This window comes from Teleopsis dalmanni, chromosome 2 (genome assembly GCF_002237135.1).
Source record: "Teleopsis dalmanni isolate 2A chromosome 2, ASM223713v2, whole genome shotgun sequence".
Taxonomy (NCBI): Eukaryota; Metazoa; Arthropoda; class Insecta; order Diptera; family Diopsidae; genus Teleopsis; species Teleopsis dalmanni.
In genome coordinates, this window is record NC_051847.1 from 154,407,908 (window position 1) to 154,425,225 (window position 17,318).

Sequence of the window (17,318 nt, forward strand, 5' to 3'; positions counted from 1 at the left end):
TTAGTGTCAGCCCATTGTGATGATGTGGAAATAGACTTGGAAAAGGTTAGAGAAAATGTTTTAATAAATATAGAGAAAAACTCGGTTTATGACAAAAAGCGTTTTGACTCCTTAAAGAGTAAAGTAAAGAGGTTTTCTGTAGGTGATTTCGTCCTGTTACAAAACGAGGAGCGAAATCAAAGCAAGCTGGATCCTAAATATAAGGGTTCATATAAGGTTGTTGAAGTGTTGAACGGTGATAGGTACACACTTAAGGGTTTGTGTTCAAATCGAACTTACAAATATGCACATGAGAGATTACGAAAGATGCCGGATCACATATATGAAGAAGAAGATTAAACTTGTATTTGAATTTTGTACCTTGTAAAAAAAAAACGAAAAAACAACATTATTGTAATAAATTATGATTAGTAACTTGTTAAATAGTAATTAATTTGTGTCGGTGGACACTGCAGATCGCTAGATATAAGCAATAGTAATTAATTTGTGTCAGTGGACACTGCAGATCGCTAGATATAAGCGATAGTAATTAATTTGTGTCAGCGGACACTGCAGATCGCTAGATATAAGCGATAGTAATTGATTTGTGTCATGGGACACTGCAGATCGCTAGATATAAGCGATAGTAATTGATTTGTGTCATGGGACACTGGAGATCGCTAGAGACAAGCGATAGTAATTGATTTGTGTCATGAGACACTGCAGATCGCTAGAGATAAGCGATAGTAATTGATTTGTGTTATGAGACACTGCAGATCGCTAGAGATAAGCGATAGTGATTGATTTGTGTCATGAGACACTGCAGATCGCTAGAGATAAGCGATAGTGATTGATTTGAGTCATGAGACACGGTGTTAAGCAAGGGCACGAATTGTTGAGTGAAACAATCAGGAATGGCCGAAGTGGAGGGGTTTTGATGAATTAAAACGACACCACACAGGGACGTGTGGAATGTCAGAATGGCCGTGTCGGCAGTGATGCCAAACTAGTATGTTTGGATGTGGTCGCTACTCGCAGGTAGGTGGCGCTTGTGCTTCTCACTCACATATAGAGGGCGCTATCGCGCTGAATAAAGAAATGTGTATGAATAGCTGAATCAGCTGATGGGTTGTAGCACTGAATGAGAAAGGAGGCGTCAGAATTGGTTAATAAGCGAGAACGAACGCATCGCATCATGGCGAGTCGGCGGTTAAGAAATGCAAATGCGACATATATTTATTTTTAGAATATTAAAGTTTAATTTAAATATATTACTTTAGTTTATTACTGTAATGTAATACTAAATAATAATTTCGTATTATTAAAATATATTTTTATTTATTTTAAAAAGAATTTGAATTCAATTTCAATGTTTCTTAGCGAACACAAATCAAACAAAATAACAAAATAAATTCGATTAAAGCTGCACGCTCTAAAACCCTGACATGATTCACAATAGTGCATATGTTTGTCTATCAAGCAAAGAATACCTTATAAGAACGGTAACTCCATTGTGAACTAAAATTTGTTTTTTCGCACAACAACAATTTGCCGTAGGGCTCTTGAAAGTGTTAGTGAAAAGTACACTAACACCAACTGAAATCACTGAAATTTTTCACCTTTTCACCTTTTTCCAATGCTTCGAGTACTTTTGAGAACGGAATATTTCAAAAAGTTTACCACGAAGAGTGTAAGAAAGAGTGTGGTTTTGTTTTTTGGTTTTGATTTTTTGAGAGTAATATAAAATTTCGTTGCGCCAAATCATACAAAATTTACCGCGCAAATATTTAACAAAAAGTAGTTAAAATTGAAAGTAGTAGCATATTGTGTTATTACTGTATAAAAACAAATAAATTGTGAAAATAAAGTTTAGTATTTATATATAAATATGGGAAAAAAGTGTATTAAAGGATGTAAGGAGTTTAAATCCCTTTATAAATTCCCGGACAACAATGAGGAACGAAGGTAAACTTTGCATTTCAGTTTTACGTAAACTTGTGGCATAAGTGTTTTGCATAATTGTTTTACAGTATATGTGGAATACAGTATATGTGGAATAACAAATATGGATGTGTTAATTAAAATAATTGTAAGTAATAATTTATGTTCGTAATGATAAAGCAATAAAATTATAAAAAACAATTTATAATAAAAACCCTGATTTTTTGCGAATAACGTTTCCAGATTTTTTTTTAATATTATTGAAAATATTAATTTCAATCAAATTATATTTAAAATTATTATATAAAAAAAACAAAAAATCGTTATAAAAATGGTTTTTATATATCTTGTAGTTCTTATCCTATACCAGAAAATGAAAATGGAATATGAATCTTACTGATCATAAATGTTAAGTAATCTACAAAATAAATGTTTAAATAGATTGTATTTTCAATGGCATGTATTTATTGAAATTTAATTGTACAATAAATTTATTTAAATAGAGGCGTTAAAAATCAGGGTTCGTATTTGCTCACTCATGAGCAGCTCAGGCTCATGAGCAAGAGCCAATTCTTACGTGAGCCCAAAATGGGCTCATGAGCGTGAGCCTATAATTGGCTCATATTAAAGAGCTGCTCACCAGCGTGAGCCTTCAAGTTGCTCATATTGAAGAGCTGCTCATGAGGTCTCACGAGCAAAGAGCTCACGAGCTCAAATGTTTAATAAAAAGCGATTTACTAGTTTATTTGCTTTATTTATTTTTATAAACGTTATATGTAAAAATATATAATTTCATATTAAAACAATATAACGAAACAATAATTTGAATTTGAAAAACAAATTTATAAAATATTGTTATTAAACAATAAAAATATATTTATTATTTATTTTAGGAACTTGATTATGTCCATATTTTAGTTAGTTCAAGGTTATTAATATTTTTAATCTTTTTAATGACATGTTTTCACAAAAAAAAATAATAGCAAAATCTTAAATTGGGCGCATAAGATCTCATGAGCCGCAGCTCATACTCTTGGTCACGAGCGTGAGCCCATTTATAACTTAATGGCGGCTCTTGCTCGTGAGCGTGAGCTCTGTAGTTGGGCTCGCTCGTGAGCGTGAGCCATCGTATGAAAAGAGTTTTTTGCCGGCTCATGAGCCGTGAGCAGAATGAGCCGAAATGAGCCGCTCATGGGTACGCAAATACGAACTCTGTTAAAAATATGTATATCGTATGTAAAAAGTAAATAATTGTTTTTTAGCATAGCTATTTGTGTGAAAATTATTGAAACGTCTGCAAAGACAAAACTAACTTTGTGTTATTATTTGTAGTTAAATATGTTTATTTTTTATTGTTGATTCTTTTTATGTAACTAACCAAATATACTTGTTTTTCTTTATAATTAATTTTTATTTTTGTATTTCATTTAATTCTGATAATTTATTACCAAATTAGAACAGAATGGATGAAGCGCTTAGGAGTAGTTGGGCAAACTAAATATATGTTTGCCTGTAACAATCATTTTTCTGCCGAAATGATGTGTTCTGCACAAATTTCTAAATGCGCAATCCCGGACGTTAATTTAGATTTAAGTTATATTAGTAATTTAAATAAAAATGTAATTAACAACGAAAGCAATGTGGAAAATGAAAAGCAAAATCACCTCTCTAGCATAGGAGTTAGTAAAACCTTTGATAGAAGTGAAATTTCTGTTTGTGGAAGAGAGGTCCAAACAGACAATAGTCTTTCTGAAGCAACTCCCAGAAAAAGAAAACTTAACGAAAAATATTCAGAAATTTTAATAAAATTAAAAAAGTTAGAGAAGGTAGTTGAAGAAAAAATTGAAATTATTAAAAGTAAAGAAGTAGAAATTAGGGAAAAAAATGAAAGTTTAGAAATAATTAAAGAGAACAAAGAGTTGCTTTTAAAATGTAATACTATTGAAAGTGTTACAAGCAATTTAAGGTAAGTCCACACCTAAGCGAACGCTTGCGAACGAACGTTCGCACAAATGCATGCGAATTATTTTAGGTGTGGACGGGTAAAAAACTTTATAGGAAACAAAGCGAACGAACAAAAATTTGTAAGGTGGTCTACACGATGAAACAATTGCGAGCGAACGCATTTGTAGAGTTTGGTAGTGTTCCGATGCATTTGCGTTTGCTGTAAAATTTGTACCAATTCGTTCGTTTGTTCGATTGTATTTGCTGTTAGATGTGGACGAATATTTTGTATGAAAAGAAATATTTGTTTGCGTTCGTGAATGTTCGCTTAGCGATGGAACAATGAACGAATGTGTTCACATATTCTATATTATTAGTGTCTAGTGTCTTATTTAAAATACTTTTATATTTACAAATCAATATGGAATGGCGAGATAATCGCGTTTTTCAATTAATTGAACTGTACAGGAATAAAGAGTGTTTGTGGGACTGTACAAGTCCTAATTACAAAAATATTAAAATGAAACACGATGCCTGGACAGAATTGCTCATGATATGGAAATAGATGTCAACGACATTAAGAAAAAAATGAATTCTTTGTTATCGTCTTTTCGACGCGAGCGGAAGAAGCAAAAAGAAAAGAAGTCTGGAAGTGCTGCTGATGAGCAATATAAGTCCACGTGGTTTGGCTTTAAAGCGATGGAATTTCTGTTGGATAAATTCCAACCAAGACCAATTCCTAAATTGGTCTAAAAGAAGTATGTATTTATTTATATATTACCAATATTTATGTAAAATCGTTTTTTTGCAATAAAAATTGATTAGTTTTTAACGAATGAAATAACATTATGTAAATTTTTGGATTTTTATTGTTTATTCTTAAACCTGACTTAGTATTTACAAGTAATTTTTTAATAGTATTAAAAAATAAGCTTAATAACGTAATTTATTTAATAAAGAAAATCTACGCATAATAATCCTGCCAAGGAATTTTTCCTGCATCCATAAAGTATTCTCCATACAGCTTTCTAATATCTTCACCTTGAGCTGGAGGCTTTCTAGCCACTTTTCGTAAAGATTTAAAAGAATTGCAATCGTTAGTGTCTGTTCTCCAAGTGCCTGGAGTAACAATGCCATCACATTCACTGTCAAGTGTCCCCGGAGGGTTATACAAATGTTTCGAAGAACTGCTTGACCGTAAAAAATTGTGAAGATGTATACAAGCTAAAATTATAATAGATGCTTTTTCTGGCTGTAATTGAATAGGTTTTCTTAAAACACGAAAAACGCTGGACAAAACTCCGAATGTGTTTTCAACGACTGTACGAGCTCTGGAAAGTCTATAGTTGAAAATACGCTCTATTAAGCCTTTATCGTGTTTTCCGCTGTAGGGCTTCAAAATATTTGGTTTCAGTGGAAAAGCATCATCAGCAACAAAAACAAATGGTACTTTGTTTGTGCTCCCAGGCAACGTCATTTCTTCTGGTAGTCCCAAAGTTTCATTTTTAAGTTATTTGTAGAAAGCGCTGTTATTAAAAACGCCGCCATCTGATATTCTTCCTTGGCAACCTACGTTAGCATATAAAAATTTATATTCTGCATCCACAATACCCAGAAGAACAATACTAAAAGAAGATTTGTAGTTGAAGTAATCGCTTCCTGAATGAAATGGAGCTTGAAGAACACAGTGCTTTCCATCTATAGCTCCGATACAATTGTTGAAGTTCCATTTCTGTTCAAATACTTTAGCAACAGCGCACCATTCTTCAGGAGAAATAGGCGTCTGAAAAATTGATTTTAAAAGAAATATATCTGTATTAGAAAACATCATTAGATAAAAAGTAAAAGTCTATAAAAAATATATTAAAATTTTAACAATATTTCACAGCTTTCAACTTGTGATTCTAATCCAATCCAAGATCAAACACTGAATGATATCGAAATTTCCGTGGAGGATAATGCGAACCGAATTTTTAAGTCACCCAAAAAAGCGCCATCAAAACGTAAGCACAACGAAAACCCGAAGATAGAAGAAGCTTACAAGATATTGAAAGAAGCTGTTGCGAAAAATGATGATTGCGCAGTATATGGAGATCATATTGCGCGTAAATTAAGGACATATTCGAAAAGGACAATGAACGTCGTACAGCACAAAATAAATAATATTATATTTGATGCTGATATGGGAGCGTTTGACATGTTTCCAAATACATCTTCCCCGTTGCCGTCACCATTGAATCAAACAAATGATGCTACAGAACCGCAAGTGTTTTTGTTTACACAAAGTGATGTTGCCGAAAATATTCAATTATGTGGTCAGCAAGTGCTGTCATCATCCGATCCACTTTACGATAGTGGAGCAGATTATTAAATATTATGTAATAATATTTATATAGTTATATCAATAATTATAATTTTTTATCAGTTTACTTTAAGTTTAGCTTTTGACATATAGTTTTTAATATAATTATACTTGTATAATAGCTTTAATTATTAATAAAGTTATTGATTTGAATTAAAATCTTACCTTCACATATTCTTTCAATGCTTCGAGCAAAGCCGAACAAACTTCAGGTACAATTTTGGATATAGATTGCTTCGATATTCTAAATAAATACTCCAAGCTGGTAAATGAATCCCCAGTTGCCAAAAATCTGAGGGTGACTGCCAGTCTTTCTGCTGGAGTTATACTTTTTCTAAACTTTGTATCTTCTTTCGATATTTTAGAAGATATCAATTTTAAAATCTTATCGAAGTCCATTTCAGACATCCGACAGAAGTTATGAAAGCGTTTAACATCCAGTTCTTTAAAAAGCGGTGTGCATATACAATTTCTTTTATTCAGAAACTCTGACATCCAACATTTACGCTTTTTTTTGGAGCCCTCAGATATAACTATGAAAGCAGCACTAGCTATAATCACGTTATTGCTCATTTCTTTATATATTATTATATTTATATTTTATATACTTTATATATTATATAATAGATTATGTAATATAATTACACACACGACTAATCACGATTGTTGCATAAAAGAAAACATCAAATGAACGAACATTCGTTTGCATGTCATCTACGCACAAATGTACAATAAATTTGTACGAACGTTCTATTGCGTTTAGTAGACGTCCAGATTACATAGCAAATGTGAGCGAACGAACGATCAAACTCTACTCAAATTTCTTGCCGAACGCAAATCCTTCCGAATGCTAACGAACACTACAAATCGAATCGTTCGCGTTTGCTTTGCCGTCCACATTACCTGCGAATGTTCGTTCGTTCGCAAGCGTTCGCTTAGGTGTGGACTTACCTTTAGATGAGAGTTTGATAGATGAGCTTTGTAGCAAGCTTCCGCAAAATATGCAGGTATGTGTAAGAAATTGTTTTCGAAACAGTAATCGTCATTCACATGGGTATCGCTATGATTCTAAGTTGAAAACAATAGCATTAGGAGTTTATTTTCTTTCACCCCTAACTTACAGACATTTACGCGTAAGTTTTAATTGGCCATCAGAACGAACCTTACGAGAGTTCGTCACAACTTGGCCCAAGTCTCCAGGCTGCACGCATAGTAGTATTAAAGCTTTGGAGTTACGAAGTCGTGGCTTCTCATACGAACAAAGATTCGTTTCTGTACCCTGCGATGAAATGTCTTTGAAAAGTCACCTTCAGTATGACAGACATAATGACAATATAGTTGGGCTTGAAGATTTTGGTGATGAAGATCGTACTTGCAAAATTGCAAGTACTAAATTTTTCAATATTAAAATTTAAAAATTGTTAAATTTTATATAAAAATATATCTACATAAGAAAAACTCATAAACCCGACAATGAATGCGCATGCACCCACTCTTATCAATAGATTTTTCGCTACTGATCATACTGTAATGTATGTAAATTAATAATAAGTATTATTCATCACATACATTTAGAGCGAATGCGCGCACACCCTCCCTTATCAACAGATTTATTGTTACTGATCAATTAGAAAACATGTAAGGCAATAATACGTACCACACACATTTAAAGCGAATGCGCGTACACCCTTCCTCATCAACATATTTTTTGGCACTAAATTTAAAAATTAAGTCTTCGCAGAGAAACACAATTTATCATAGATCACTTAAGTGCTGCAACAAAAATTAATTTACTGAATATATATTACATGATTAAGTAAACTAAACTGATTTAAATTAATTGATTTAAATTATTATATATTAATTTATATATATATTTATCATATATTATTTATTACAATATATATTTTGTTTACTTAATGTCATATTATTAACCAAATAAGGAAGCAAAAGTTTTTTATATTACTAAAAAGTTAACATATGATTAGCAAGTAGCAGCAAATTATTATACTGCAACCCCAAAAAGAGAGCAATTTGATGTTATCGTGGTAAGATCAATACAATACGTGTGCCAAAATGTTATAAAAAACAAGTTTTCAAAAGCAATTTCAAATGCACTCTCACGAAGTGGGCGGAGTTTCCGTTCTTGTAAAGATATTCTTTGCTATCAAGTTTCATAATACCAAATTTGATTACCAATCGACTCAATAGATAAAAGTCTTTCGTCTATCGGTAGAAGTTTCATAATAGCCACTAATAACTTCACCACCTCAAATGAAACATCCCCTGAGGTAAGCACATGTTAAATCTACAGAAAAAATATTACTAATAAAAGTATTCAAAACAAAACAAAGAAAACAATAAAAAGGAAAGACCAGTGAAATAATCAAAAGCTTAAAATCAATGACATATATTCCAGGACTAATTAAAAAATTCAAATATTCGAAATGATATGATAGAAAAATATATAACATTGCAACGAATATATAAGACAATATTGCACAATTCTTTAATAAAACAAAAATTCCTAAAGAAAGGTCCAAAATAATATATAAAAAACCATGCATGAAAAACAGCCAAGAAAAATGCAACATGGTATATATTGAAACCACTAAAAAGAAATTAAAAACAAGAATTAAGGGACACAGGTCGGACCAAAACTGAGCTTGCTTCCCACTGTACAACAAAATCACATAAAGCCGATTTTGACAAGACAGAGGCTATTTGGCTATTGACGCCAAAGCTAAAAACGCTGACGAGGTGCTTTAGCAAATAGAAGCTCCAATCCTATTGGATGGAGAAAAGACGCTTCTAGAAAATTCTTAGGAATTTTAGAAGCTTGAATTTAATTGGATAAAATCCAATTTCAGATTTTCAATAACGACTTCAGGCATCAAAGGAAAAACTTTGAATTGTCAGTCGTTAGTAAAGAGTCAATATAAACGGTTCAGTTAAAGAGTCGTTAAAAAGCAGTCGTTAAAAAATAAAGTCGTTGGTCGGTCTCTTTAATAATAGCAACAGAAAAGTTAAATATATTATATACAATAAATTATATTCAATAAATTGTAATAAAAAATTGTAATTAAAAATATTAATAAATAAAATATAATTTTTTAAAAAACAAAATCACGAACCCGAATATTAATTTGCATGCTGGTTTTACCAAGAACGTAGAGTGTTTTGATTATGTCTCGCTACTTAGTTTGGAGACTGAGTCCTCAGTAGCAAGAGTGCAGTAAGAAAAGAAGGTTAATCGGGAAACATACAATTTTGCGTAGCAAAAAGAAAATACATTCCGTTTAACCCAAAATTTTAAATAATAAGATTTAATGAAAGTAAAACAAATTAAAATATTCCGTTAAGTTAAATTATTAAATAATGAGATAAAAATAAAAAAGTAGTTAAACTATTTGTTCGTGAACCAAATACGCAGTACATTGGGATTGCACCTTTTTGAACATCAAAACAAGCGAAATGCATTGAAACACCACCCTTTTGTAGGCACACTTTTTGCTTGGTTGTTATTCGTAGTAGTTCGGTGGGTGCACGTGGGTTCTTTTATTTGTTACAATTGTAAAACTTGGAAATTAAATAAAATGTATTCTTAATCACTGAATATTAAATTGAAAATTAAATAAAGTGTATTCTTAATCACTATTATTAACTGTAAACATTACACTGTTTGTTTGTAATGTTTATGTTTAGTAAAAAATCGTGCATCGAAATGAGTTGAACAACGAGATTGCAAGCACGTAACTGTCTTAACGTTGAAATTATAAAAATGGACTTGTTGGGATTCAATTAATAATTGTTTATTTCAATTGGAAAAATATTAAATAATTAATATTTATAAAATAAATATATATATGTGAATATATAATACTTATGGGATAAGAATATCCAAAATGCAACTCTACCCCTGCTCTTGAGGAAACAGCTGATCTTTATTAAATAAGGAGTTGCGTGTGAAACAAGCAAGAGAGGAGGATGTGTTTGCTTGACGACGAAACGACGAGTAAAGAAGTTGTGGCAGCATCATATAAAAATGAGAAAACACAAAAACATGGTGGCAGCATTACTAAAAGACAAGAATACATGATGGCAGCATGATGCGGTAGACATTTTTGATGCCAGTATATAAAAAGCGTCGCTTGCTATAGTTTGGTTTTTCGGTGATAGCGCTCTTTTCATTAAAAATAAAATATTCGACAGAAACAGTTTTATCCGTGAGCTTATGTATTTAAATAATTTTGATTGTAATAATTGCAGTGGCAAAAAAGTGCGTAATAAAAAGCTTTTCATAGTTAATCAAAAACTGCAAACTCGACTAAAAATATAATCTACATTATTCGACTATAAAGCGAAATGCGAATACTTACTGTTAAAGAATAAGTTGTATAAACTTTTAATTGTTTTCTTAGCTTGATTAATTGAATAAAAATAAATATTGTGTAAACATAAACGAAATAGCATTTACAGTAAAAAGTCATTGGGCGTGAAAACTTAAACTTGATTAATAACCTTTAATCATCATCAAATACTTTTAGTGTAATATATTAAAATTATAATAAAACAATAATATTGCCACTGTTGTGAGTTAAATAATTATTTTACGTTTTGCAGTTTTTCCGTGGAATATATGTAGTATTTTAGGTGATCGTACATTTTCCTAAAAGTGGGCAAGGTTATTTGAATCTTGGCAGTTGTTGATTAAAGCCAAAAAACATTAGCCCGTCAGTTCGATGATAAGAAATGCTGATTTTTGGTTGTGGTGCCCATGACCTATATCATTGTTTAATATGACAAGTCATTGCATAAAGTAACAAAACAATTGTGACATAATTTATTAAATGCACATTTGTCGCTTTGTCGTTTTGACTTTTATCATATTACACTTTTAAATTTTGTTTGACTCACGCCGTTATGATTGTGCACTCGTAACAAACGTTTAATCATGTGTGGCCATTGTACGGTAGTGTAATGTGATATGAGTACAAGACCACACATATCACAAAACACTCAAGTGTTCCGAATAATTTAAAGTAACCATTGACACAGTTATATTTTAATAAAATTTATGACAAACTATTGTCAAGTAATATGAACCTTTATTTTGTCATTATTTTGATGACAAATAACTGAGCCGCACATTGCACCATATGTGCAATATGCTGTAACGACACTTTTTGGTGGCGTTCAAAAATATTTAGTTTTTGCTGGGGTATCCTCAGCCGTCGTCCAGAGTCATTACAATGAATTTATTTATTTCTGGGACGTAGGTTTTTTTTTTTTTTTAAAAAAAAGAAAGAAAAGGGAACGTTCGTTTACTAGATTGTATTGTATAGTTTATTTACTTTGAAAGACAATATTCCAATAATTATTCCAACATATGATAAAGTTATTTCAATTAAAATATGATTTTAATTCAATAAAAATAAGAACAAGAAATGTGCATCTTCTTTAGCTCAGGCTCCTGTTGTATTTCCTATCGTACTTGTCGATGAGATCTTCACTTGCAGTGGTTTCCCGAATTTCCTCCTCTGTTGCCTAAGACCGACTCCTTTTACTCCTCTGTAAGTTACTTCAATTTTACAATATAAAATTGGAAAGGAAACTGATTACAAATCAATCCTAGAAGAAGAAAGATATAGTACAACTCGATATGTATTATTAAAAGAAGATATATATATGTTTCATAGACATATAATTTATGGCCTTTGTCGTAACACCAACGCAGGACTTACTATATTTCTGATATATGTTTCATAGACATATAATTTATGGCCGTTGTCGTAACACCAACGCAGGACTTACTATATTTCTGATATATGTTTCATAGACATATAATTTATGGCCGTTGTCGTAACACCAACGCAGGACTTACTATATTTCTGATATATGTTTCATAGACATATAATTTATTATAATAAATTTTTTTTTTTCGGCGTAATACCACCTTGACGAATGTTCATAGACTCGCGCTTGCTTCATAATTTCGCTGTCTTAAATACCCCTACGCCGGAGCTTTCGTCTAGCGTATTTTAAATTCTTCCGTTTGTTTACCTGCTGTGTTTTGCAGTGTAAACCGCTGTGTTTCTGATGTTACCGCGTAAACCGCTGTGCTTTTATTTTGGCCGTGTAGCCGCTGCGCTTTTGATCTTGCCGTATTTCGCTTTGACAGCCGCGTGTATAAAAACGTGCAACATAATATTTAAAAAATAAAAATAAATTATTAAGTACTAAAAAAGAGCGTCCCGTATTGTCTCCTCTAACTCCGGGGGCCAAGTGACACAAATTTCTTTTTTGCATGGTTGCGACGTCTGGACCATTTCTCTTTCCATGGCACGCCAATCACCGTCTAACACCAGCACGTCTTCTGAATTATTTGCCGGAGATATTGGCGCAGCATTTGGTGGTGTTGTCGGGTTCGTATCCTGGTTGGGTTCGACACCGTAGGTTCTTTTCCTCCAACCATAGGCCTTTGGCAGTTGCTTGCTATTTTCTGGCGTATCTCGTGGTATGGCGGTGCTGCTGCTGACGACGCGTTCATGACGCTGGCCGGATACCTTGGCGCGTTGATTAGGTGTCTTCTTGTGCCTTCGTCCGGCCCCATTAACTGGCCGCTTATCATTGCCAGCAGGAATAGGCAAGTATTTAACGCGTGACCTTAACTGGTTTAATTTTAGGATTTTTACGCGGCATTTTTCTGCACTAATTTCTTTTTTTCTAGATCGCTCATCTTATAGTTTACAACTAAACGATGTCTATCCTTGAATGGTTAATATATATATTGCCAGGACTAGCGGGACTCATGTTGATTGCTGTAAATTTTCGTCGTTCGTAGGTCAATGTACTTGTTACTCACTACTTTGCGATGTGAGGTACGTACCTTGTTCATATGTTTACTTATTTTCTTTTTTTTTTATTTTCAGCTTAAATCTTAGGCTAAGAAAACAAAGTTCAAATTTTGTTTCTTTACAAGCGTACGGTGTTTTATTTTCTTTTCTTCAGTGTAATTCATTAAATATTTCAGTGTAATTTATTAAATATTTCAGTGTAATTCATTAAATATTTCAGTGTAATATTTTTATATATTTTTTTTTATATTTTTTTTTTACATTTTTTTTTTTACATTTTTTTTTTATATTTTTTTTTATATAAAAAAATAATAAAAGTTTAAAATAATAACTACTTGCTATTTAAAATTTTTCCTCTTTTCGTTTAAGTCAAATTTAAGAACTTTGTGTAACTTCAGTGTATGTAGGCGGAAATTTAGTAGACAAAATTTCCGTCCTTACAATGCATAAGTCAAAACTGTGTCAATAGAATAAACGGTTTCAAGTAAAACCATATGTAGAACACTTGCATTAATAAATATAATACCATTTATCGATAAGATATTTTTGCAAGAATATTATATACGTCTAATTTGGGTTAACCAATTAGACGCAAGTTTTATAAGTTCTGACGACTAAATTTTTTGAATAAATTTTAGTCTTGCCACAACACGCACTTCACACGTATTTAAAAAATGCTGACGTCAAAGACACCTATAATGAAATAAAATTTGATGTTGTGTAAGCTAACATATCAAAAGAATGCTATACATACCTTGAAATACCCTTGCGAATATTTATTTTAATTAATATAGTTTGAACTATATTAATTAAAATAAATTTAAATTACTTTTCGCATGAAACACATTTTATTAAAAAAAAAAAAAAAAAAAAAAAAGCATAATCAAAACACAGATAGCAAAAATTGGAAATGTCATTATAATTTGTTTTGTGCATTTTTTTTGGTTCAGCGCCAAAAGGTGCAGCGGATAATAGGAAACATAGGAGTTTCAGAACTCTGGAAAGAAATCAAGAGAACATCTGATAAGGGGAAATGTTGGGAGCATTGACCGAAAAACGGCTAGCGGAGAAATCTGATCGACGCAGTTAGACAAAACGAGAATAAAAGGGGCAAGCAGAGGAGTTTCTGTCTCTTGGCTCGTGATTGTTTTTTGGAAGTTAACGCATCGTACAAATCGCATCGACAGAAATCCTCTGGTGTTAAAAATACTGTCGAAACGGGTGTACTGTCGAAACGCGAGGAAAAAAAAAAGGAAAAAAAACAAGCAGGTTACTACATATATCATTGCTGGTGGACTTTCCGTTAATTAATTGGATCGTACCTTGTTATGTTCTCAAAAGGAAATAGTTTGATGTACTGCATCCAACATCGTAACGGTGAAAACTACGTTGGTTGAAAAAAAAAAAAGAGGAAAAAAAACAAGCAGGTTACTACATATATCATTGCTGGTGGACTTTCCGTTAATTAATTGGATCGTACCTTGTTATGTTCTCAAAAGGAAATAGTTTGATGTACTGCATCCAACATCGTAACGGTGAAAACTACGTTGGTTGAACACTAGGGTCCCCGCGAATACAAATTTCTTGTAAGACCTTGGACTAGGCTGAGAACTACCCCGGCTACGAAAAATTAGGTTCATTACAAAGTATTAACCAATAGAATCAAATCAGTACATAAGATGCTATTGGAAATTAGTATTAAGAAACAATGTTAGATTTAAGAATGAACAAATTAATAAAAACAGTCTTCTACAAACACTGAAAGCGACGCGTCTTTTATTTCTACAAAGATAATACTTTACATGGCGATCCTGCCAAATCTCGATGGCAAGGACCAATAAATTAATAAATAAATTTTAGAAAAATTTAATTAAAAATTTTAAAAAACAAAAAAAAGAAATTTTTTTTTATAAAACTAAAAATTAAGTGAACTATGCCAAATTCCGAAGGCAAAGACTAGGTGCATAAATTCCTAAAAAAAAAAAACCAAAAATAAAGTGAACTTTAAATAAAGTGAAATATACATGGCTTTACTTAATTACTTTACAATACTTAATTAGTGGAAGTAATGAATACTAATGTGATGTGAAAAAGGTTATTGTAAAATGCGAAATATGAATTAATAAACTGATTGAAAAACTGATGTGAAAAAGGTTATTGTGAAATGCGAAATATGAATTAATAAACTGATTAACTGAACGATCCAACGATCTACAAGCGTCTAATAAAAGATAAAAGAGAAAAGAAAAATATTTTCCTCAGCAACTGAAACATCATGGGTTGGTTTTCAGCGGATGCACCTGAACAAGCAAATACAGCAAACAACAACCAGAACCAAATTTTAGAAGTCAACATGCCGGAACAACAGTTAGCCCTAATAACTCTTATAATTATAATATGCATTGTATATGTACTATATAGAATCAATAAATATTTTAAAAGTTATGTACATAAACATGCTCACCAGTAACAAATATCCAATGCTTAAAAATATATTTAAAGTTTAAAATAACGAAATAAATTATATCCTTTTATGTAAAAATTATATATTATTTCTGTAACATATTTTATTACAGTATTAAATGAAATAAATGAAAATATATTAAAATAAAAATTACTAAAAACTTTTAATTATATTAAACCATGTACTAATGTCATAATAAATATATACATATAAATAAAATGTCTGTAACCTGTAATTGAATTATATGCTATTTTATTAAAACTTCGTTGAATTATTTTTTTTTTGAATTAATAACAGATCAAATCAACTGTTATTATAATTGTATTATTGCATCGGTAACTAAAAGTTCTTTTCTCTCTGTCCCTCGTTCATTTGTGTCAGTATTATCGTTCACTTCGTTCATTTCAATATAAAATAGATCGTACATAAAAATCGTTAGCTATATTCATGTCCCAATACACAATAGCAACTAGTTTAGTTAATGGAAACTATATCTGAATGTATATCTGAGATACATATCATATTAAGAAACGCAAAAATCTGCTTCAAGAGGATATTCAAAAACTACAGTATCTGAAAAATTTAAAAGACTAGAATATCTGTCAAATAAGGTTAAAACAATTTACCCAACTTCCAAGTTTGAAACAATAACTTCATTAACAGAAACATTTTTCGACAAATATAACCTGACTAAACAATATTTATTAAGTATGTCTCCTAATGAAAACATAGTTAGCCAGGAAAATAACAGTAGTGATACAAGCACAGGCATGAAAAAATTAAATTACGTGACTGTGGAAAAACTTGTACCCAATTTCACCGGTAAAGTCGAACAGTTAAATAATTTCATACATAGATTGAATATAATTCCTGACAATCTACGTAACTCTGACAAACAATCATTTTTAGATTACATAGAGCCAAAGTCAGCCCCGTAGGAATTCCAGATTCACTTCCTGAACTAATAGAGAACCTAAAAAAGAATTTCATATCAAAGGACACCATACCTCAACTGCTTCAAAAGATATCAGAAGTAAAACAAGGTCCTCACCAAAAAATACATGAATATGCAGAAAAAATATCGACCATTCTAGCGAATTTAAACAATGCGACAGTCAAATCATCCATCGTTCATCACCAATAATAATGAATTAAAAGACTTAAATTTACATGAACCAGTAATTACTAGTACGCTTGGCATAAAATGGGATTCAAATCAGGACCAGTTTTTATTTTCGTATACTCCGAGCAAGACATACACGTCATTAACCAAACGCTCAAGGACATATTTCAGTAAACTTATTGACCGCACGAAGTCGGGTCGCTCCGGTAAAGAAAAGAACCCTACCTCAATTAGAACTTTGTGGATCGCTTATACTAGCTCAACTATATAGCAAAATTGCGCCGATATTTAGCAATATACATTTCCAAACATTTCTGTGGACAGATTCGACTGTCGTATTACACTGGTTGCAACACCATTCCTCCACATTAACAACGTTCGTGGGAAATCAAATTTCTGAAGTACAAGAACTTACTGCAAATTGTTCTTGGAGACATGTTCCGACTTCAATTAACCCCGCTGACGTAATATCACGAGGATGTTCAACTAGCGAATTATTAAAATCCAACTGGTTATCAGGGCCAGCATTTCTAAATCGAGAGTATGAGGAATGGCCAGACTCATGTATAAGTAATACTCAATGCAAACGAGAATTAGATGGTGCAATTCGGAAAATAGTTATGATATGTGAAACACCCACAAATCAAA

General features: G+C 31.7%; 1 protein-coding gene across 1 annotated transcript; it reads right to left on the reverse strand.

Moving 5' to 3' along the window:
• Positions 1-5,359: 5,359 nt before the first annotated feature.
• LOC119686169 lies at positions 5,360-6,832 on the reverse strand. The gene is made up of 2 exons (XM_038100671.1): positions 6,392-6,832; positions 5,360-5,647 (listed from the first exon to the last, which is right to left on the reverse strand). The coding sequence occupies exons 1-2, from the start codon at positions 6,797-6,799 to the stop codon at positions 5,375-5,377; spliced, it is 681 nt and encodes a 226-aa protein (XP_037956599.1). The 5' UTR covers positions 6,800-6,832; the 3' UTR covers positions 5,360-5,374.
• Between the last annotated feature and the right edge of the window lie 10,486 nt (positions 6,833-17,318).